The 23,788-nt window shown below is 36.7% G+C and overlaps 1 protein-coding gene across 1 annotated transcript in view; it reads right to left on the bottom strand.

Moving 5' to 3' along the window:
- LOC120532918 (myosin-IIIb) overlaps positions 1–23,788 on the bottom strand; it is a 173,347-nt gene that overhangs the window by 68,209 nt on the left and 81,350 nt on the right. The window contains exons 5-8 of the mRNA XM_039759409.1: positions 23,267–23,369; positions 10,249–10,405; positions 3,716–3,818; positions 13–138 (exon numbers count right to left, since the gene is read on the bottom strand). Coding sequence (XP_039615343.1) covers positions 13–138; positions 3,716–3,818; positions 10,249–10,405; positions 23,267–23,369 — 489 coding nt within the window. The remainder of the gene's footprint in view (positions 1–12; positions 139–3,715; positions 3,819–10,248; positions 10,406–23,266; positions 23,370–23,788) is intronic.

Raw genomic sequence — 23,788 nt, 5'->3', positions numbered from 1 at the left:
AAAGGTACTCACAGCAGCAGCTTTAAGCCAGCCAGTAGACTGATCTGTAACTTTCAAGATTCCATTCTCCTGTGGTTCAAAACTGATGTTTCCAAGGGACAGAATTCCTGCAAGAATTGTCATCATATCCACTTTCTCCTAAAATGTAATGCCAACAACAAAAACGAAAAGAAAATACACAAACAAAATATGTGATCAATTTAACAGTTATAAATCAAATTTCAAGGTTAGCAATTTTATACAAGTAGTAGTTTTGAAATGTCAGAATAATAAGTTCGAATATAAATATCATCCAATGCTAAATTAAGCTTGCACCTTCATTTACATGAACTAAACCAACCAGTCTACATAAGGGGATTGTAAAGAATTGTTCCACATACAATGTGACAAAATAAATGGTTAAGTGTACGTAAATGGCCAGGTATGCATGTTTATTATATTTATGGTGGTCATGCATAAAGCTCAAGAGACAAAAAAAAGAGAGGAAAGGTTTTACCATAGTGACCTTAGAACAGTTTTACTTCATAGCAAAAATAACTTAAAAATGTACTGCCAGATTTCTGAAAAAATAAAGGGTTCTAACCTATGGAAAGTTTAGAGGAACTGCAGCAGTGTCTGTTAATAAAAGTTACTCTCAAAACTCTTTATTAATAACAAGGTAATGTCCAAAGCCATTGGTCAGTGTCTAGTAGATATAGGACTTCATTCACACTGCCAATACTAAGTATGTTATTACTTACACTCCAACATGTTTTGCCATTGAGCAGCTTAGAATGCCACACAGTTGGGTCATCAACAGCAAAGACTTATCTTTTGAGGTGGATGACTGCAGTACTTACCCACATAGAGGGTGTAGACAACAAATTAATGCAGACAATATACCCATAAAGCACAGTGCTAATACAGTAACTGTAATAGTGTGGAAAGACTTCACCTAAAATGCTAGGTACGAGAGATATTGTTAAGAACAATTTGTCTGCACAACAATAGATAAGAGATTCCACTTCCTGTTGTATGGCCTCTCATGAGGCCTGCCTAATATTGTTTTCCCATCATGATGCTGTGCAACTTAAACATACAACAATCTTGAGAAATTATACATGATGGATGAAACCTTACTTGTCTGATACTGTAAATGTATCTTGTTATACAAATAATACCTGCTGTAAGATCTCCTACAGGCTTTGCTGTAATTCATTATGGGCTTTACAATGCTGGAACTGATGTGTCAGAAATTACTACATAGCACCTATTGATGCGTTCAGCTATAGAGCCCATTTTTTTGCCCATCATGAACATTCTACAAGATGCTGGCACCCCCCTCAATTGCAGCTGAAGTACAAATCAATAAAAAAAACTTAGTATGGTTCATTTTTTGTTTTATTGCTCACAATCTGTTCTTACTGTATACTGGTTTGACAAACTGGACCAAAGCCTTCTGGTGCAAGTATTTTGTTTTTGCAGTGCGTGATTATTTTTACTATGAAAATTTCAGACTGCCTCATAAAGCTCCGATTTATTGGTATACTAGTCAGAAACCAAGATACATTGACTTTTTTTTCCTGTCGTGTTGAAATTAGTTACATGTGTAAAATAAATTCTGATGAACTTTAAACAAAATTATAAAGTAGAACAATTAGTTGTCTACATATCTCTCCATTAATAGAAATTATAAATTGTGTTAAATTAATTTGACAACCAAACTGCACAACATGCTGAAAGGATGTTCAATACCTAAGTAATTATATAAACGAAATAAGACCATATTTAATTCAGCAAGTTAATTTTGTTAGCTAATAGCTTGACTTCCCTCGCTACTCAACTTCTGCCAGAGTTTCTGGAAAAAAACCTCCAACTCCTTTAGTTAAATAAAATTCTCATTACCCTTTGTGAGAAGAATTCCTCATTTCCAATTTTAAATGCATTTTTCTTTTAACTTCCCACCGGAGTCCTCGACTAAATAAATGACCGTTTACCAAAAGAATTCTGCTGGATACAACTTTATTGATCAGTTCTCTGAGCCCAAAAGGGCACAACATGCTCTTATATTTTGTTTTAAACTGCTTATGTACATCATCTGAAGACTGACAAAATCTTGTAAATATAAACCACTTAACTCTTCCCATAGCTTATTTACTGTATGTCAGCACTGTCCATTTCATATTCATGCTATTAATTTTGAATAATTAAATTTGGCTTCACTTCTCAGAGTGAACTGTATTTTTCAAAAGGCTGCCCAATTCTGCCCCTTGTGGATGCCATTCTGATCCTTTGTAGAAAATTACCTGGATTCATCTTTATTTATTCTTTGTTTATACGGTCATCTTTTAAATAGTATTTAATTTTGTGTCTTTAGTATGATTTTTAGGAATATACCAATTTTGCACATGTCAGTATATCTCTAAATTGACACCACATTATTTAAAAAATCCGTTCCTCATTGTGGATATCATTTCAAAGTACTCTGCTTTTAGCATATTGTATGTACATTTCTTTATTTTAAAAGATTATTTCAGATGCAACCATCCTATGTTTCTTCTTCTTTATTTTTTTTTTACTAGGAAAATGACAAGGTCTATACAGAAAAACCCTTCTCTTGGGCTTTAAGTGTGCAATGTAAACATGCAGCTGTTTGGTAAGTGCATCATTTCACTCTCTGCTTCACTTTTACAGTAAATGTTTGGAAAGTTAAACTCATTTATGATTACATTATGTGTATAATATGTGTATAAATTTAATAAAATGCTTAAATTACCAGAATCACTTAAATCCTGTATTGATGATTTTTGTTGTTACTTTTAAGCAACCTATTAGTCACGGAGGGGTTGTTGGAATGTCATGCCACGCTACACCAACATTAAATCTTTCCAGGAGAGGGGGTACATTGATAGCAGCCCACTAAAAAGCACTACAGTGTCCACCCTCCTGTATGATCTGTCCTTGAAGGACTTCTTTAATGAGCTGAGCAAGTGTTTTACCTTATCAAGGCATTTTGTCACTTCCACCTTGTGTTGTACTAAGAGCTTGAACTGGACTAGTATGCTTTACTGGCATTTCACTGCTTTGTGAACTGGAATATAATGGCGCATTGCAGTCTGACCTCTAAAGGAAATACTGCATTTATTTCACCACCAATGGCCCATCGTCCCCCACCTCATTGTTCGAAGTATATGTACTGTATATAACGATCAGCAATCCATAGGAGACAACTCTCACCCTTTGAATATGTATATTTTATACTGTATCACAAAGAATAAGAAAAAGTTGACAGATTAGAGAGTTCTGTATGTACCCAAGGAGGCAACTTTCTAAGCATGTCTTATTTGAACTAAAAAGGACTTTCATCATTCCCCTTCTTTCAGATCATAGCCTTCATATGTATTGCAGCCATTGTTCTCTGTGTGATTCATTTCCTTCCTTCGCAGCGCATATCAGGAAAAAAAAAAAAGTGGCCCCCAAGAATAGCCCAATAATATTACCAACAAATACAGACAATTAAACACTTCTCAAGTTGTTTTTTTCCCACATCATTACCTTATTTTAATCAAATAAGTCAATGCATTTTTCATATTTTAGCCTATTCATATTACCCCTATATACTGATGTATCGAAATTTCCGTTCTTAGCAGATGCCTATTGCCCATAGAGTTCATTTCAGTTCTTTAAATGCACCTTCATTCTTATTTTGCAAGAATATGAGAAAATATGTTCTTACCTGTTCATGGAAGCCAACCATATCCATGGCATTGCACACCTCAAGGTATTTTGTACTCCACTGTGTGATCATCTCATCAGTTCCATACTGATTATTAATGTACCTATAAGTAGGAAAGTAGTGCATAATTTAGATATACTGTATCAATAAAAACCTAAAGATCTCTCAGGCATAACTAATTTCTTATTTCATAATATATTGACTTTGAAGCCATACTTTTCTCAACTGGAACTTTTGCGTGTTATCTAACAACTGTTATGTATAACGTATGCACCTCAAACTTTATGTCTAACTAACTGATGGCTCCTCCTTGTGATACAACTTCTATTTAAATTAAGTTGTTATGTACTGTACTTTTAGATATTATATTGTATGGGGAAGGACATTAGGCCTAAAACTGTACTCAACTGAATGATACAGAACATGTGGAGGGAACAACTAAAAAGGACTGTCAGACCAAATTTGTTGCAATGTATGACTGCTTACTTGATTTGCATTGGGAAGGATGTTTAATAACAGAGATAGGAGAGGTAGTGAGTAATATAAGGTGTGTTGCACAGAGAAAGTACAACTATAAGATGCTAGAAGTACAAAAGAAAAATTGGGTTGAATGACAAAGCTTATATAAACTAAAAGAGATGATAGAAGTGTCCAGTATTAGAGGGAAAAAAAAGACTAAAAAGAAAATAAAGTACTTCAAGGTGGATTTTTTCCATCAGTGGACAATTTTGGCAAGTTGGCAGTAGGCATGAGTGGCTAGTAAAGAATAAATATAGTAAAGAATAAATATAGTATACATTTAGATGAATAGGGTGAATGTATCGTACATATGTACATATTGTAGATCAATGTTGATTGCGAGTAAAGGACTGATGAACAAAGCCTGATGGTATACATTACAAAATGGAAAAGAACTATGTTACACAGTTGTTATAGTGATGTCTTAGATGCATGAGGAAATGACTATAATGCAAATTTAGCAGCTAGCACTAATTGTTTTGTAGAAATTCAGACTCTTCAGCTTTGGTAAAGGAAATGTTGAGAGTATGAAAATATGGGACTAGGTTAATAAAGGGCTGTGTGTAACACCCTCATCAGTACAAAAGGGAAAAAGTTAATAAGCGTTCAATTTTAATAGTATAAAGAACCATAACCAAGTACTTTTGCTAGTGAAGAGAAACAACAAAGCAACGTGGAAGAGTGTGTCTGGATAAGAGTAAGGAATACACCATTAGTTTATATTGTTTTAATCAAGGGAAAAAAGCAAGAAAAGTATGTACCTAATAATTATGAAGGCACATGTAGATGTGGTGATAAAATGCTGATGTAACAAAGGCAATCAAGGGAAAGTAGAGGTGCTTTTATAACATAATATTCTCAAATCCACTTAATCCAATTCAGGCAGTTTGTTCTGGTGCCTACTCACACATACATACCCAAACAGAAATTTACAGGGGCCAAATTGTCATTTCCAAGAAACAAAACAAGCAGGTATTTAGGAACAAACAAAAAAAAAAAAAAAAAAACCCTGAAGTACATGGAAGAAATGGTTAATCCCTCCATTGATAATGATGAGCAAGGGATGTACAAAAATTTTAGTTACATGGTGGGTGAGGTGTGGATGGTCTGCCCTATGATATTTGTTTCAAGTTTTTTGCTATTCATAAAAGTGACTAATGTGGTGATCAGGGGGTTCTTATATACAAAAACTGAAGCCAAACTGCAAAAATACTACAGTGATCCCTCACTATATTGCGCTTCAACTTTCGCGGCTTCACTAAATCGCGGATTTTATATGTAAGCATATCTAAATATATATCACAAATTTTTCTCTGGTTCGCGGATTTCTGCGGACAATGGGTCTTTTAATTTATGGTACATGCTTCCTCAGTTGGTTTGCCCAGTTGATTTCAAACAAGGGATGCTACTGGCGGATGGCCGAGAAGCTACCCAATCAGAGCACATATTACGTATTAAAACTCGTCAATGATATACGATATGCTTCCCGCACGGTGCTTCGCTTACTTAAAAGCCCGAACAGCACATATTGATTTTTGATTGTTTGCTTTTCTCTCTCTCTTGACATTCTCTGCTCCTGATGCGCACTCCTTTGAAGAGGAAGATAGGTTTGCATTCTTTTAATTGTGAGACGGAACTGTCATCTGTCTTGTCATGGAGCACAGTTTAAACTTTTGAAAAAGAGACAAATGTTTGTTTGCAGTGTTTTAAAGTCACTGTCTCTACAATCTACTGTGTTTCTGTTCAAATCTGTGACCCAAGTGTGACAATATAAAAACAACAATATAAACGTATGGTTTTTACTTCGCGTATTTTCACCTTTCGCAGGGGGTTCTGTAACTCAACCCCCACGATCGAGGATGGATCACTGTACATGTAATATAGAAGGCTTGCATAAAAGCAAAATGGCTAAAGATAAACTGAAAATATTTTTGTAGTCCAAAGCAGCAAGAAGACAGACAATAGTTTATACGTGAGCATGTCACATATACTGTAAAGGAATTTAGAAAGACTACTTTTACCGGATAGGGGTTTATAGAAGATGTAAGGAAGAAAGGAATTGTTTCCAATCAACAAGAATGCACTGACATAAAACGTATAAATTTGCAATCAGAAACATTTTGCAGAATCTGACAAAACAACCTCTGCTACTTAGGTGACAAGATGAATGGAAAGGCAGTGGAAAGATGGGAGAGTGGTGCCTGAAAGGCATTCTGGGATCTGACCCTCATTCCAACTTCTATAGCTCTAAAGAGAAGTAGTGTAAGGGTGCAAGATGTGGTGGAAAAGAGGAATTTGTTGTCAAAGGCCCAGCATGAGAACTATCATGCAAATGTCTAAAATGTCCCTGGAGAAAAACACAAAATTATAAACATGGTGTTGTCTAAGTAATTAGTTGTGTGATTAAGAGAAGCACACTGAAAATCTAAAAGCAAAATACCAACTGACTGAAAATCTGCAGTGACTGGTCCAAAAAAAAAAAAAAAAGGCAGATAAGGATAGAATCAGACATTGGGGTAGATAGGGGTGATGGTCACCTCTCAGGGTAAGGAAGGAAATTTGAGGGCTCTAGGTGCCAACCTGGAGAAACGCAGATAGTGGCAGATAATACAGAGGGCATGGGCATCACAATGTAAGGAAATTTCCAGTGTCAGTTTCACCCTGTATATATTTAATAACTACAGTACCAAACTCTCTTGTTTACAAACAAGTTATATTTTGATTAACAAATTTATTCCAAAGGGATAATGGGGTACAATAATACTGAGAACAGACTAAATTCCATAAAGGATGGTATTATGAGAACTTTACTCTAAAAGTTGCTACTCTTTGTCTTATAAATAGAATACAAAATATCTACAGGAGATCCATGATGCCTAGTGAACTTTACTCTGAGCTACCTCAAAAACAAAATAATGATTAATTCATATATTTTAGGTGTCACAACATGCACTGGAGTTTCATTGCAATCAAAATGTACCATACAAGACAATCGAAAGAGGTAATAACTTCTGGAGTATTTTTAGACAACAGACTGCAGTTAACCAGAATGATGCACTTATGCAGCAAGGAAGGTAATGTGTCCAAATGTTTGTACACACAAGGAGAGAGAAACATGGTCCATTTAAGAAATTCAGCTACAGGAGCAACTGAACTCTTAGAGATGCATTAGTCTTGAATAATAAACAGTTACGGCCACCGTAGAGAAAACATTTTAAGGGAGGACATACAACTTATAAAATAAGTGGGTACTCTTTTTGTTATATATATATTTTTTTTAAACCCCACATTTACCAGCACTGTGTACAGTAGGAAAAAAAGACATAATGGATACACTTACTTGTACAACAAAAAGAAATGGTCTAATCTATCAGTTTAAGGGAATTAAATTGCTTTAGAGATTTAACTAAACAGAGAAGGATATGCTGGGTCCTAATCCAGATCTTCACTAAAATGAGATATTCAAATAATTTAGAGTCATTAAACAGATGCACTTGATGGACTAAATGGTAATTTATTAAAAGTTTTGTAAAATGTGTAAGCATTCTTATATTTTGAAGAAAACTTTAACTTTCAAATATACACTCCTCAAACAAGGCAGACATCCTCCATACATATAGGTATTAGCCCATACAATGCTTTAATAGTTCTCTCTCTCTCTCTCATAAGAATAATGGAAAAACAAACAGGTAAAGGCTCACTCTATGTGCCATTTACATCTTGGTAAATAGAAGCTATGTACAGATAAAAATCTGCCAATACAGCTGCTCTATTTTATAAGAGAAGTGTTACTCAAGGTTAAGTAACATCTCCCTAGCTTCTCTAGGATTTAAGGAACACTCCCTCCTACATTGGTGTACATAGGGAGAGTAACTAAAAATTAATTTTGAGAAGACTTTGTGGAATAGACAAACCTAAGGGTTAGACGTCTGCAGACCCAAGAAGTAAACAATTGTACATTTAGCAGGTGGTGTGCTATTTCTTTAATGCTAGTGCAAATTCATATGGTCATGTATGGAGATGTGTGGGTGTGCACTCCCCACTTTCCCTTAAGCTTTGTCATGACAATGGTCTTTGCCATCAGCATATAGCATTGTAATAGGGAAAACCAAAGTTTTGCTTCACGTAGGGGATGTTAACACCAGACATTTAAAAGATGGAAGGTAGCTGTACTGCATAGTACTTTATAGAATGAATCACAGGATGAGACATGTTTTTTTGTAAGAAGCATCAGTGAACAAGGGAAACAAATTAATACACAGTAACCACAACATAGACATGTATATACAGTCACAGGTCAATACAACACAAAATATGCAATCCACTGAGCCAGAACATTAGTGAAACCTCACCAAAGATAGCACTGGCCTAGAACATATCAGACACAGCACTAAAAACCTGTTAACTGCTTTATCTAAAATAGGGAAATTAGAACATCTAATAGTAATTAAGTAAGTAAACAGCCTGCCAAAGCCCAACTGTATAATTATTTCTGAAGTTTAACTCAGTAATAAGAGACTGTGGGGAAATTATAGCTTTTAGAGACTTTCTAAATTCAAACTGCTTAAGTAAAAACCAAGAGGTTCCCTTTCTTGGTGTAATGTTAATTACTTCTTCTCACTCACACTACTATTGCTACAAATGTGGATGCAAAGAATGCAGACATGTAAAATTAACCAATTAACTGTAAACTCATGAGTTATGGAAAAACCTTAAAAAATACATTTCAAACAAATTTTTTTTCTAATGAGCTGGTTCAGTGCTGTATTGTGGTATGTCTTCTTTTATTATCTGTCTTTCATGTTTAGATATTGACAATCTTACCTGCATCATTTTTTCGGTTTGTGAATTTATTTCAATATTTTATTTCTTAAACCTAGTGTGGCTCAGATACCATGATTCAGGTTTAATTGCTAAAGACTCATCAAAAATGAACCAGAGTAATTTAATAAGCAGACACTATATCCCTGCCACCACTGCCCAAAAGAAATCTTCCATTTCCTACAATGTAACAAATAAAAACTATCAGTCAGTTTATTAGTCACAGGTTATACCAGTTAGCAAGGAATTCATATTTTTACTTTACACAGAGACATAAAATGACTAGAGGTTAAATTATTTGCCAGGACACACACCAAGGTGGAGCAATGTTTAACTCCTTTTACACTGACCCCAGATATTTTTTGCAGTGGGTATATATTTTATCTGTTAACTATACATATGAATGGAAAAATGTTTATCGTTTTGTTTTTTCAAATTAAAGTTTGCAATACAATGTTTATTTTTCCCCATTTATAACAGAGATGCAAACATTGTGCAAATGGTAGCTTTATAACCACCCAACTCCAAATTTTACAAAACTGAATTTTGTACAACAGTATTAAGTCTATTTTAAGTGGTCTAGGTATTAATTTTTTTTGCATTTAAGTATTTTTGGAATAATGAACTGTACAGTTTAAAAAGGAATAAATAGAACTTAACTATGTAGTGTATGACAAGGCAGAAAACAAAAAGGTTGCTTTGGATCTAGCAGTGTATAGTCCACTGCTTTGTTTTTTTCTCCCAGTCAGGTTGTTTGCAAACACATTAAAACATTTAAATATGTTTTACTGTCTCTTTAGCAACTTAAAACCCAAACAAATCCAGATTTCATTCTGATTCCTTGGATTTCCAGTAATACTATTAAACAGATTACAGACTTCACTTTAATTTGCATAGTGTTTAAGAAAATGGTTTAACTGAAAACAAAGGCAGAGAGAGACTGTAGACAAACATATAGGCCTTACTAAATATGACTTGAATAAAAATGACATGTATATCACTGTAATCAGCATGCAGAAAGGTTTAAGTTGTGCTAGCATGCATACAGTAAATGAAATTGTACCTAAACTAAAATAAATAAGCTACTAAATCACAGATGACAAAATAAAGTCTTGGAAAAATGCAGTATGAAAAAACAAACATATCAAAATGTACAAATGACGACAGAAGAGGATAAAAGACGCAATAGTCACCTATATAAAACAGGATTGAGAAGACCATATATCTCCTTTTCGGCTGCTGATATGCCACCCAGCATGTAATAGAAAATGTGAAAATTCCTTTCTCCTTCATCTTGATGTACAACACGCGATTTCTCAAGGAGATATTCGTTGATTTTTGCACCTTTTACTGCAGAGAAAGAGAAAAACAAAATTGCAGAAAATGTTCTCAAAATTATTATACGATAGATACCAATTTTAAATTCACTTCCAAGAATTTTTTAAATCTTCCACACACATCCCATAGGACTTAACAAATCATCATCCCTAACAGCATTAAAGTCAAGCCTCTACTATTGTTTCGTCACTCCATATAACCTATGCAATCTGTAAAAATCACTGATGTATAAATACAGATCTTCCTAAGAGGTCTGTAAAGGCTACTAAGGACGCAGCAGTGGACAGGATGTTAAGCCATCAAAGGTCACACTCAGGTGCACATACACTAGGCAATCTGGATGCATTAAAGCACTATAATGCCAAGCTGTTGGACTGATTGATTGACAAAGGCCTGCTATAATAACTGGGAATGAATTAACAAAAAATCAGCATATTCAAAGTTCAGCTACTATTGACCCTGAATTTATTTTTCCTTTATAAATAGCACTATTATTTATAAGACCAGCACACTATACACTAAGAGTAAAATTAAATTAAAATATAATACAAAACTTCTTTCAGCAAAAACACAGTTCTGAATGCTAATAAATCAATTGTACTTGTAAGTAGATACATACAAATATCCTTTTTTAATACTAAGTCAGTTTTCAAATAACACAAGTGTTAACACAAATAATGAAGATGAAGAAAATGGGGGGAAAAAATTAGTAAACCGCCAGTGAAGAGAATGGCTACAATTATTAAAAAGCAACATGAACAGTGTCAGCAGCAGTTCCAACAGGTGAACACTATTTGTTGTAATGAATATTCTGTCTTGATTTAAATACATTTCTCTAATATTGGAATGCAGACCATTTCAATGTTTCCAGGTCATCCTTAATTTACCCCTGGGGACAAATAAAATACTACTATCTATAGCTGAAAGCCTTGTCACTTACAGTAGTTACATTTATCCACATAATTCGGCGTCATTGTGGTTTGCAAGATGAAACAGGGTATAAGCAATTTTTTGGTAAAGCAGTTCAACATTTGGGGGATGATTTATTATTATTAGTAGTAGTATCATCACAGTTTAAGTACAAGGATCTCAAAATCTTAAATCTAGAAGTACTGCTAGTTTTGCACGCTACACATTTGAGACTTTACACTGCACATTTATCAACATTAATTGATCTTTTAACACCAAGAGTGATAAGTAACTTTAGTCTATAGTATTATGAGCGTGTGTAGGTTTATCATAATTTGGAGACATACAACAGATGCAAACATTTGCTGGGGCTATCAATTTTCACATCTCTGCCAATATTAAAAGTCACAACGCATAATTTAACTATAACAGCTAATTCTTATAAAATGTTGTTTAATTTAAACTATAAGTGAGGAAAAACAACCAGAAGAGAACTTTAAGTTAATAATAGAACTACACTTAACTGGTTTTTAAGGTCTAATATACAGGCAGTCCCCAGGTTACATATGAGATAGGGACTGTAGGTTTGTACTTAAGTTGAATTTGTATGTAAGTCGGAAAAGGTACATTTTAATAAATGCTATTGTTAACCGACTGTAATCCAGTGCTCTGCCAATGAATGATGGAGTTTCACTTCTCTCTGACCTTTTTATTATTTCTACTTATTTTCAATGGTGATGGCTTTTCTCTTCTTTACTGTATCACCAGCATTTGCATCAGATTTGTGTTTCAGAGACATTCTTGAAGGGTGAAGACAAAAGGTTAAGATGAGCTCTTCTGCACAGCACTGTACACGCTATCACAGCAGGAAGGCACCCGTCATCAACACGTCTGATGTATTGACAAGAGACAACTTCCTGCTATGTGCATAACAGTACAAGCAGGCTTGCTATCGAGAATGAATGGGGGCGGCGAGGGGCGGTTCATCACCAGCCCACCTCACAGTCACCTCCACTACAGGTTGCTGCCTGAAACGTTCAGCCACTGAGAACGAACACAGTGCGGCGAAAGGCATGTAGTGAATCGCCCACCACCGCCCCATTCACCAGGCAGTCTTCCGAGGCACACTACAATGCTACATCCCGATCCCCCCCACTGCCCCATTCACCATCAATGGCTTCCGTTCAGCCTCAACCGGGTCACCGCTTGCAGCATCACCAGCCACCCACCGACATTGAACGAGGTAGCCGTGTGTGGTGGGCAGGCAGTGAAATCGCTTGTTGCCGGGAGCCGCCCGAGGGACACTACACTGCATGAGCAGCGAAATCACCCCCACAAATAAGGGCTTCATCCAGCCATCGCTTGCAGATTCCCCAGGCCGAAGATGACGGTGCAGCAGTTACTGAGGCGCATGCATTGCAGCTGCGGCCCTGTTCATATGTCATAGGTTGGATGTTCGTAACCTGGGGACTACATGCAGTGGCATCAGAGTATGTACTGCATCTTCACCTACATTTGCAGGATTAGTTTATGGTTAAAAATTTTACTAGTTGGTTTTATTGGCCATTATATGGAAGAAGTTAAAAGCTTCATTCAACTCAATCTTGTATCTTTCATTGATCCTGTATATCCTGCTCATTTAATTTGTCAACATAAGTGGAAACAAGATACACCCTTGGTAGAGTTCAGTGCCCATACTGAACTATGTCTTTGAGACAAGTGTATTAAAGAAGTATTTAAAAAAATATCAGACCTTGCGTTTAAAATATTATCAGTTAGAACTACTCTGTTCCCGAAATAACATTTAAAGATGCTTTAGTGTGAAATTGGTCAGTTTTATATTTGATAATACTTAATAAATGTTTACCTGTTGCTTTTGCATTCTCGCTATAATTATTAGATAATTTTGAATTAGTAGGAAAAATTATTTGATATGTTCCTACATTAGTTAGTCATTCCCTAACCTGCTTAATTCTTAACAGGATCACGGGTAGGTTTGGTAACCCTTCAAAGTGATTATGTTATACTGAATATGTAATCTTAAATTGCAGGCTGTATAATATGACAAAGATGTGGCCTGGCCTGTGTTCTACACAGTCACCAAGAACTGGCATATTTTAGGGAAAAAAAATTAAAGATTGCCATCGATTTAAGAAGTTCAGATTGTTTCCAAAAACAAATACTGTACCCAAATTGTTTGGGGAGTGAGAACACTGCTATACCAAATAGTATTACTGCTTCAGCATGCCTTAAAGGAATACTCCACCCAAAACTAATACTTATTTTTATTCCTTACAACCCCATGTGGTTTGTACTGATGCAAGAGGAAAAAAAATTAATCTAATGATTCTATGCAGAATGGAGATAAAACTTTGATGCTGTAATATTCTAGGACAATACTGTAAGCCATGCTTTATTCATGACGTTTTGCAAAAGAAACTGTTTAAATCTCCTTCTAACAACAGAATGAGTCTGAACTGGAACCATTCGGTGGAAGTTATTGCTGCTAATGGACATTCTATCAGTTTGTGAATACAAGAGTTCACATACCTTTTTATAGGCTAGATTGTGAACGTTTAAACAGCGTGTTCACTACTGACAAATAGAATTTCAATTTTTTGTTTTATTAGTGTAAGCATACTGTATTTATATATAATTGTAACACAGCTGACAATCACTTTTAAGCAATGAATACAGAAATTCAGGTAATATCAAAGGGTTCACAAACTTAAGTACTTTCAAACTATACAATATATGTCTATTAAAAAAAAACAAAAAAAAAACCTGTAGCCTTCAGCCAAAAGCTGACGCACAACTATTCATTACTCAGAAAGCCTCAAAAACCTCTTAAACTTAAGTCTTGATTTTAAATTTAATCATCATTTTCATTTCACTTATCCTGATTGAAATCACAATGTCAACATGCTTAGATGGCCTTTCTGAGCTACTACAGCTTCAGTGACTTTTTCCAATACTGCCTGTAGAAATGCCACATGCTCCCAAATTAAACCAATAGATTTAACCTCTTCATTATGTCCTGGATCTAACCTTGATTCTCCTGCCTTTACCAAGAGGGCATTCTAACTGTATCCCAAAACTACACATACATCTCAATTTAGAGAAAAAGCGGTGAAATTCTGATGTCCTCTTCTACTGCAAATTGTTTTGGACTGTAAGTCAAGCAACCCTACACAGGAAATTCATTTGGACCTCCTGTGTTCACAGTCTCATTCTGTTGGTCTCTACCCAGACCTGGAGACCATAGGTGTAAAAAGGGATCTAGACTAAAAGGTAAATAAAAGTTTCAGCAAAGGACTTCACTCAAACTTAACCGTGACAGTCTGGTAGAACATCCACAATACTACTGCCACTGCACTGATTAATTGGTTAGTCTCATGATCACTTGGGGCAGCTGCGAACCCATAAACAGAAAAAAACAAGCCATACTTTTCACAGAGAAGGCCATGACATCACATTCTAAGATGTGCAACATCACCTCAACTGAGTTGCACTCAACAGGGAATTTAACAGAATGTACCAGAGTTTAAATTCTGAAACAGCTAAGAAGAAATCTTCTGGAAACAGCAGATATGAAATCCTTATGTAAGTACTCTCCAAACTTTATCTGCTCCTGAATATACTGTTAATTTAATTTGCAGCAAGTAGTGGGAACAAGATACATCCTTGCACACACTGAACTTACTTGAATTAGCTGGTAACTTTACACAAGACTGCAGTTTCCAAGTCCGCAAATCAAAATTGTCAAATTCCCATGACCTCACAAATATAAATGCAAAAGCAAAGGGCAATTCCACTCTTCCATGGCATTGTTACTCCTGGATTGGAGATTAAATTATAGAGTTTCTGCTTTCAGTACCCTGGCACAGATTCTGCCAATTCCAAGGCACTATCCCTTAATTCCATATAACACTAAAAAAGCATGTTAGCAAAACACCCACCCAATATCCAGCGAGTTCAGTATTTTCCTGTGAAAACACATCTAACTGTGGCACCATATGCCTAGGGCACATGTCAGAACATAGAAGTAGCAGTTTAATTTTGTTTTTGTGTGAAAACAGTGCCACTCTGCCTTGGTAGTATAGGTGTGTAGGAAGGTGGAGTGGCTATGATGTGCATAATTGGTGTGGCTAATTGGTGAATGGGATAATTCATTAAGCACGTACGGATTACTGATTTATATCACCATCCCTCATTGGCAGCTCCATGGGTCAGATAGGGCAGCACCTAGTCTACCAATTATAAAAGGCTGAACAAAGGCAGAGTAGGGGCATCTGATCATGATCGAGAAGTAAATCTGAAATCTAGCCAGACTGTGAAACAAGAGAAAGGGACACACAGAATGGAAATGGACTGCATTAGAGGTGCAGAGGTCTCCTGTGTGAAGAGGAGAGTCCAGCACTGCTGCTGCAGCTGGGGATAGAGAAGATATTTTGAAGTTGGGCTCATTCTGCGGGTACTGACATGATGTGGTAGAAGAAAGGACATTCCTGCTGACAGGAAGTAGGATGAACAAGGTTCTTGTCAGAGGGGCTGTTGACAGTTGCATGCAAGCATGAGTGCAAGGGCAAAGATGACAGAGTGAGTACAAAGGTGCTAAAAGGCCTCATTAGTAAAAGGATTAGGTATTTAATAGAGCTCAGTTAGCAGATGGAGCGCGCTAAGGAAATGCTTGTGGACTACTACTCTGTGAATGGGACTGCTATTCCTTCTGTTCTTTTTACTAGATTTTATTTATTTATTGAACTATTTATTGATTGATGGAATGCACTATTTTTAAAGATTTATTTATTAAAGAACATTATGATGGCACTTGGGACAATTTCCTGTAATAAATTTACACTTTTTGAAATATCGAACCTTGTGGTTGTGTGTCTCACCGATAGTCCATCCTGTTGCTCACAATCTACTAGGGGGTCTAGTTAAAGGTTGAGTGTCGAGCAAGCACCAGCATGGTGTCCCCAGAAATTAACTCTATAGAATCTTTTAATAACTGCAACAACCTCACTCACAGAGATGAAGTCAATACAAACCAATGCTTCTGGCACTGCCCCTTGACACCATTATCAGCTGAAACCAATAACTCCCTATCTTTACCAAGAACAGCCTGGGTAATGGCCCATCTTCCTTTCTTAAATCGCTAAATGGTTTGCCAGAACCCCTTTGAGGCCATCCAAATGTCATCCATCCATGGCCTCACCAACTTCTACCCATACACTGGCTTCAATCACTGCTGTTATGATGCTGCTAACTAGCAGCCTGCTGGTATCTCTTCATCATATCTAAAGACCCTTTTTCTAAGTGGTGTCGCTATGACGTGCCAAAAACCTTCTGGCCACTGCTCCTTGCACCTGCCTTCACTAATAAGGTCTTGAACACCATGCATTCATGCTCTATATATTCTTGATGCCTTCTGCAAAAATTGATGCCTACAGTAAAAATCTCTTCCGAAGTGAAAGTAGAACTCATTCTAAATATCTGCTAGTCATTCCCATCAAAATATTCACTTATTCAATTGCCATTTGTGTTTTCCAGGCCTGTCTTGCGAAAAGTAGTCTTGGTGAACCTAGACGTATAATATATGCCTGAAGACAACCATTAGTGAATTTTCCGTAAAACTGAGTGAGAACAAGACGGTTGATTGAGAGTCACTAGACATATAAATATCTATTGTGTGTGCAGAGAGCACATTTAAAGTTTTAAAAATAAACATAACCTGATGCAAGGTGTGGACGCTAGGGGTCACCGTTGCCCCGTGAAGCCCACCAGACAATTGTCCAAGACCCACTTATAAAAAACACCAAGAAGAATTTAATGTTATTTTCTTCAATACAGTGCACAAAGCACCACACTCACCACAATTGTCCAATGCTCATATAATAAACACAATCAATAATCACAATAATCCTCCACTCCTCCCTGTGGTGTTATGGGTCCACAGCTCGTGGAGAAAAGGCCATTGATTTTAAATAAATAATCATCGCACCGAGCGGCTTCGTGAGGGGGCGTTGTTATGCGAGCAGCGGGGCAGTCGTCGATGTGGGCGTTTCTCACCGTGTGCACAGGTGAGGAACTGCCCACATTCGTGATTGCTCCGTGGCTAATGCTGCAGCTGTGATGGCCCCTCACGCTTTTAAAAGAAGCGAGTCGGTTTTAGGGAGAGAAAAGAAACGTTCGGTGGAGAGAAAGCGATCGGAGAAAGGAAAGGAGAGGCGGAGGTTACCGGGAGCAGGAGAGGAAGCAGGTCGGTGAGAGAGCGAGCCGCAGAGCGAGCGGACGTGCGGCGAATGAGCGCGTGGACAGCTGCATGGAAGCTGGGTGTTAGGCCGACACCAGCGTGTTTGTGTTGATGTCGCTCCCGCTGGCGAGCAGGTAGCGGGAGTGACCAAGGTGAAAGCGACGAGCCGCAGAAGGCCGCAGAAAGGCAGCGGAAGTCGGGAGGCTTGGAGTGGCAGTCCTTGGTGTGAGCGTCCTGGAGACCAAGGAGTCCAAGTCTCGAGGCTGGGATGAGAGCCAAACCGAAGCCAGGGATCGGGAGGTCTCCAGTCTTGCGTGTGTTTGAGGAGGGCAGCTGTAGAGAGCTGTCTTGCCTGCTGCTTGGCCCATACGGGATAAGCAGGTGAGACGCTAACAGAAGAGCACCAGATTTGTTTGTTGGGTTTTAAGACTGCTTCCTAAAAAGATTTTAACCTCTCGGTTTTAAGGATTGTTTTTCTATTTATTGGTTTTAATCCACGTTCTTTTTATGGATTATTTATTTAATGAATTTGAAGAACTGCACTATTTATGAACTTTGTTTTTGTTGACTGTTTTAATAAAAGCACTTTTGTACTTTCAACCATCCCCTTGCTCAGATGCTCAATTTGCCTCCATTGACTGGCTCACTCGGTTTCATTATCGACGGTGTTGGGTTCAAGGGTTCCCAAACAGCCATGGGAGTGTGGAGCCAGAACCCACATCGTCACACTCCCACTCTCTCTCACTCTACCACCCAACTCTGGCTCTCTTTGCTGGGTCTCGACCAGTCCTTTAAATAGTCCTCGACCCGGAAGTGCTCCTCCTCTTCTTCCGGGTCAAACAACACATCATTAGATCTCAAGTACGAGCTTCCGTCCTCGTGACTCCGAAGTACTTCTGGGTTGTCGTAACAGTAGCAGACCCCAGGTTCTTTGTGAGCTCCCCCTGGTGGCACACACTGCACCCAACAGGGCTGAGGAAATGGACTCCACGACCATTGCCATCCAAGGAAGCTGCCACCTAGTGTCCCGGGGGATGCAGTGCCCTGAAAAGACTGCATTCCTCCATTCTTTTCTTTCAGGGAAGTCCTGACTAGACTGAATCGCCGACTGTCCATCACAAAGGGAAAATGCTTTATGTAACATCAGATTATACCTTGACATTTGATGGCCATCAATGGACATGTGTTAGATGTGAACAATATGTGGTTGCAGGTGATGTGTGTGGTCTCTGTTGTTCTACATTATGATGACTCCCTACTCCTGAGGTAGATATATTCATAAAAATGTAAACAGTAAAATATGCATTTGAGGTAAATGGTGTGTCACCCTCCTACAAAAGGACTGACATCAAGAGAGCTGACAACGAAGAGCCACAGGGGATGTTGATTTCACAAAACAACAAATCAGCAAATCTGCCTAACACCAGTAGATGCAGAGATAAGGCTGTACCGTATAACATACACCATCTGACTGTGAATAACTACAGAAGTTTACCTACCATCTAACTGGAAATGCAAACATGCCATGACAAAATGTCTTTAGAGTTTTAACAAATTATATATCCATAGACTCCAATGCTTTCTGAACTGTGTTTGCTGTTTTTATATCATACAGTGATGCAATACTTAAAATGACAGAAAGATCTCATAGCAGACTGAGGCACTTCTCAAACATGTGGAGCCCAGTAGCTGTGATGGTCTATCTGTGTGCATCTGACCATTTCCACTGTAGCAGGGCTCATTACAATGGTGCTCAGCAACTGAATGGACAACAGCAATTTTAGGTTTTCATTTTCTCTCTCTTGCCTTTTGTTTAATCTCATTTGCTCTCTCCCTAAAACCTCAGCTGTGGTTTAAATCATGGAGCCTTGTAGTCAGAGGTATATTCTCAGTTGAAAATGTCATCAGGCTTTGAGAGACTAAGTAAAATGTACATTGATGTAAGCAGCTCATGACAAGGTGGTGATCAGCTGACAGCTTAGCACCTCTTTCACAAAAACCTAAATTATATCATGGACCTGTGGTCCATGGTACTCTAGCATCAAGAGCATGTAGGAGTATGGTGTTGTTTACGCAAAGCCATAACTAGTACAGAAAAAACTTTCCTTACACTAATGCGCAATGCATACTCAGGGTTGCTCATCAGGCACCAGCTGTTTTTTATGATAGTTACAAACTGCTTTTTCATCTGGCTTCAGTCAGGCCACATCTCAAAAAGGACAAAGGCATCAAGGAGCCTGCACACAAATTTGTTTGCTTCCAGAGTGTCTGAAAATCTAATTTGTTTCACACACCAAATTGTGCATCTGAAAAAAAGCTTATAAAAATTATCCTTGACTGAGACATTCCCAACAAAATTCAAAAAATGGTCTTTGTTTTATGTAAACATCTCAAGATTCTTTCTCGGTTTTTAGTTTTTTCTTTTTTGTTTTTATGTAAGTTTCATATATGTTCGTTTGGTCAGGTTACGTGTAATCACTAAGTGAATGGAGCTACTGTATATTTTCAAGATGTCAAGAGTGGTGTTTTCTGGGGCTTTGTTTCTGAGGTTTAGTTACAGCATGTTTTTTTGGTTCAGGTAACGGTTATCAATTATTTCAAATAAAGGATACTGTACTGATATTTTATTGGGAAATGGGTAAAATGGTATTAAGGGAAGCAGTGATAACTTTAGGAACAGCTGTAGGCATGCTGATGACCTTTCTGGTATGCTTTTTGTCTCTGCTATGTTTCACCTGCTATTAATTTGATTATGGCTATTCTACTTTGTTGGAGATTCTCAGACAGAACGAGTTCCTTATCACGCTGGGCCCCTGCATATACCAATTAGTCTCCCACATCATTCTAATGGAGAAATTTTAGGGCTACCTATTTACTTTTGCAGGGTTGTGTGTGTGTGTGTGTGTGTGTGTGTGTGTGGCTTTTTTCTCTCAAAGATTTTTTCGTTCTCTGTCACCACAGCAGCAAGATCTGGTTGTTGTAGGAAGCTATAAGCAGCTTCTAAAAGTGACTACCAAGCAGACAGGAAAGCCATTAGCATAAATGGCCAGAAACAAACAGAAACAAAATAAAACTTTTCCACATGACTATATGCTAGTATACCCAATGAACTTTTTTTTTTATTACTTCTACATTTTTCGTCTTAACCCTAGCAACCAGATAGAAACACAAATACAAAGACACACACGCGCACACTAGTCTTTTTATTAAGGTTCATGCTTTAAACCATGTTACCAGTACATATTTGACCCCTAAGTCAATAATGCTGTATTTATGCATAAACTAAAACAAAACAAGGACTCACTCTTTTGTAAGAACATGTATGCCCAGTGGCTAATATCTTTATCCTAAGACTGCAAATAGATATTAGTAAATTAATCCACATTAATTAAAACCGCTTTAAACACACACTTATGACAGGTATCATATAACCTTCAGTGTCTTCTACATGTAATTGATGCTGCTCTGAATTATACTTCCCATGAATCACTCATGTCATTGGATGGTAAGAAAGCATGCAATTTTTTGTACTGAGGGTTGGTGATATCAAATATGGATTCAACTCTATTATATGCCTTATGCAATCACTCTAAATGACCCTAACAAATTTCCTCAATCCCCACTTCTGCCTGGATCTCAAATCTAGCATGGGTTGTATAATATTTTAAATGCATGATACTTGCTGCCCACCATCTCTTTCTTTTTAGCTAATGATGTTTCTTTTAGGTTTAGGTATTGTCTTTCCTAGTCCTAGGCATGTACTGAACTTATGTAAACACCAAAAGAAATTATGATGCAAAAAAAAGTAAAAAAGTGGATTTTAATGGCTTTGAATTTGCTGTGTAATTTATCTATTTTTTTTTTTTTTATTATATCAGTTACCAAATCCTAAATACCTATATGTGGATTTCAAGTCTTTATATGATTGTGTCTTTGTATTATCACATCTTTAATGAAACTAACAAAAAATAAAAGACATTCTCCTCATGATCTAACTTAAATTTTACCATTTCTGTACAATAAAAAAGTGAATACTGTTCAGCACTATTTTTATATGCTGTATTATTCCTTTCCTCGTTCTCATAAATACTAGTAATATGTGACATCATTATTTTTCAGAATTCTTGTAATGGATGACAACCATGACTGAAGTGCTAAATATTCATCCATGATAAGGGTAAAGCTGTAGGTGAAACATTAGGTTTTCATGGTGATGTTTCTGTTAAAGGATTCAAACTTTGATCACAATCTGCAACTTTGCAATTTTGACTCCCTCTGATCAACTAAAAAAACTATTAATCACTAACAGACACAGTGTGCACTTTTAAATCATAACACCAGCCTCCAACTAAGAAACAATATTTTAACATTCTGCTTTTCAAAATTAGAGTACAACTGTCAGCAAGTTTGCTGACTGGCTTTGATATGCAATTTCAGTAGTTGCCAACACCCTCTGAAGTGTTCTGCTTTTGTGTCAATGTTGGCTTGATGTGTATAAAGCACTTCTTTGACACAAAACATTTATGATTAACAAGAATAGTAAAAAAAATGTGTGTTAAGTTAAGCCTAAAGCAATACCAAAATAAAGCAGGATTGAAGGATGTTATGTTATTTAATTTCAGGTAAAACAGATGTCCACATGTTCAGAAGAATTCTTTGTCTACAGTTAGTTTGCTGTCCACATTACAGCTGTGAACACAACTTCTGCTGACATAATGTGGGAGACACACATACACAGGTAGACAGGCATTTCTTTACATCCTCATTACACCTGAAGTTTTGCTGTGAATGGGATGCAGGCATTGCTTATGTAACACTCATATATATCTCTATGATTAAGGATTACCCAAATATCGTGATAGCCACATAAATGTTTTTATTTTTAAACCATTCCTATCATTATGCTTGTACAACACATAATAAATGCATATTTACACTGAAATAAACACATTTCTTTATCCAGCATTATTTACAACACAAACGGCATCTTATTTTGCAGTCCTTCTCTTTAGAGGAAAGCAGTTGCTGCCGTTTTCTGTCTTGACATACCAATATGCAGCATACTTGCTATTATTTATGCTAGCAAATGGGTGTAATTTCTGACTGTTGCTACACAATTCTATTATTTTTCCCGAATATACTACAATATACAAGTTACTGAGTCTGATAAGAGCACTTTATCATTTTTATCACTCTGTCTTTGTCAACCTCCTGATGGTGTTCTTTCAAATTTACACTGAAGTCTTCAGTTTCCTAAATTAATCAGCATAAATAAACAAACTATCAAGGAACATTTTCAGGTACTTTTCCTTTGTTATGAAATGATCTTTAATAAGACGTTTGCAAGAAAAAACAGTTTTTCAAGTTTAAATATCCAGCCTCCTATATAGTTTCTGATCCGCTTATTAAGTTGCAAGAACAAAACCTTCTGGACAGGACACCAGCCCATTATAGAATACCCTAACATTCACACATACAGAGTCAATGCAGAGTCACAAATGTACTTGTTTGGAATATGGGAGAAACCCCAAAGTACATGGAGGAAACCCACACACAACAGAGGAAGAATAAATAACCACTAAGTGCTAACCACTGCACCACCATGTCACCCCCAAGTTTAAACATGACTCGCACAACTTTATAGTTTCAAGTTTAGACATTTAAAAAAAAAAAAACAGACTAAGAAAACAAATTTAAAATAAACTTACCTGAAGCATTTTGAAATCTTAACTGAATGTATTTGCCAAATCTACTGCTGTTATCATTCATCACAGTCTGTGCATTGCCAAAAGCTTCCAGTAATGGATTCACCTGAAAAAAACAAATAAAAGGAATTAACAAATAGGTACACAGCCCTACAATGGACAGAAAACCTGCCCTAAAATTGTATAATTTGGATAACAAAATAAAGTTTAGAATGGAATGAATTATCTTCTGGCATGGAAATGAATGAAATACAAATGTTATGCTTAGTTCATGTTTGAAAGGGTTACTTAATGTTAAATATCTCAGTACCTTATATGAAAGCTAATATCAAAAACTCATATACAGTATATTCACTATGCATCAAAATAAGCATGTTTAGGAAATTTGAAAACTGTATAGACAGCATGATATGTGGCCCACATTCCTTTTCTCAGGCTCAAAATAACAAGACAAATAAATAAATGAGTGAGGTTTTAGAAGCATTCTCCTATCATGGATGGCACCGTATTGACATTCAAATTCAG

Source organism: Polypterus senegalus, chromosome 7 (assembly GCF_016835505.1).
Source record: "Polypterus senegalus isolate Bchr_013 chromosome 7, ASM1683550v1, whole genome shotgun sequence".
NCBI lineage: Eukaryota > Metazoa > Chordata > Cladistia > Polypteriformes > Polypteridae > Polypterus > Polypterus senegalus.
The sequence above is the reverse complement of the archived record's forward strand: the minus strand, read 5'-3'. Positions and strand labels throughout refer to the sequence as shown.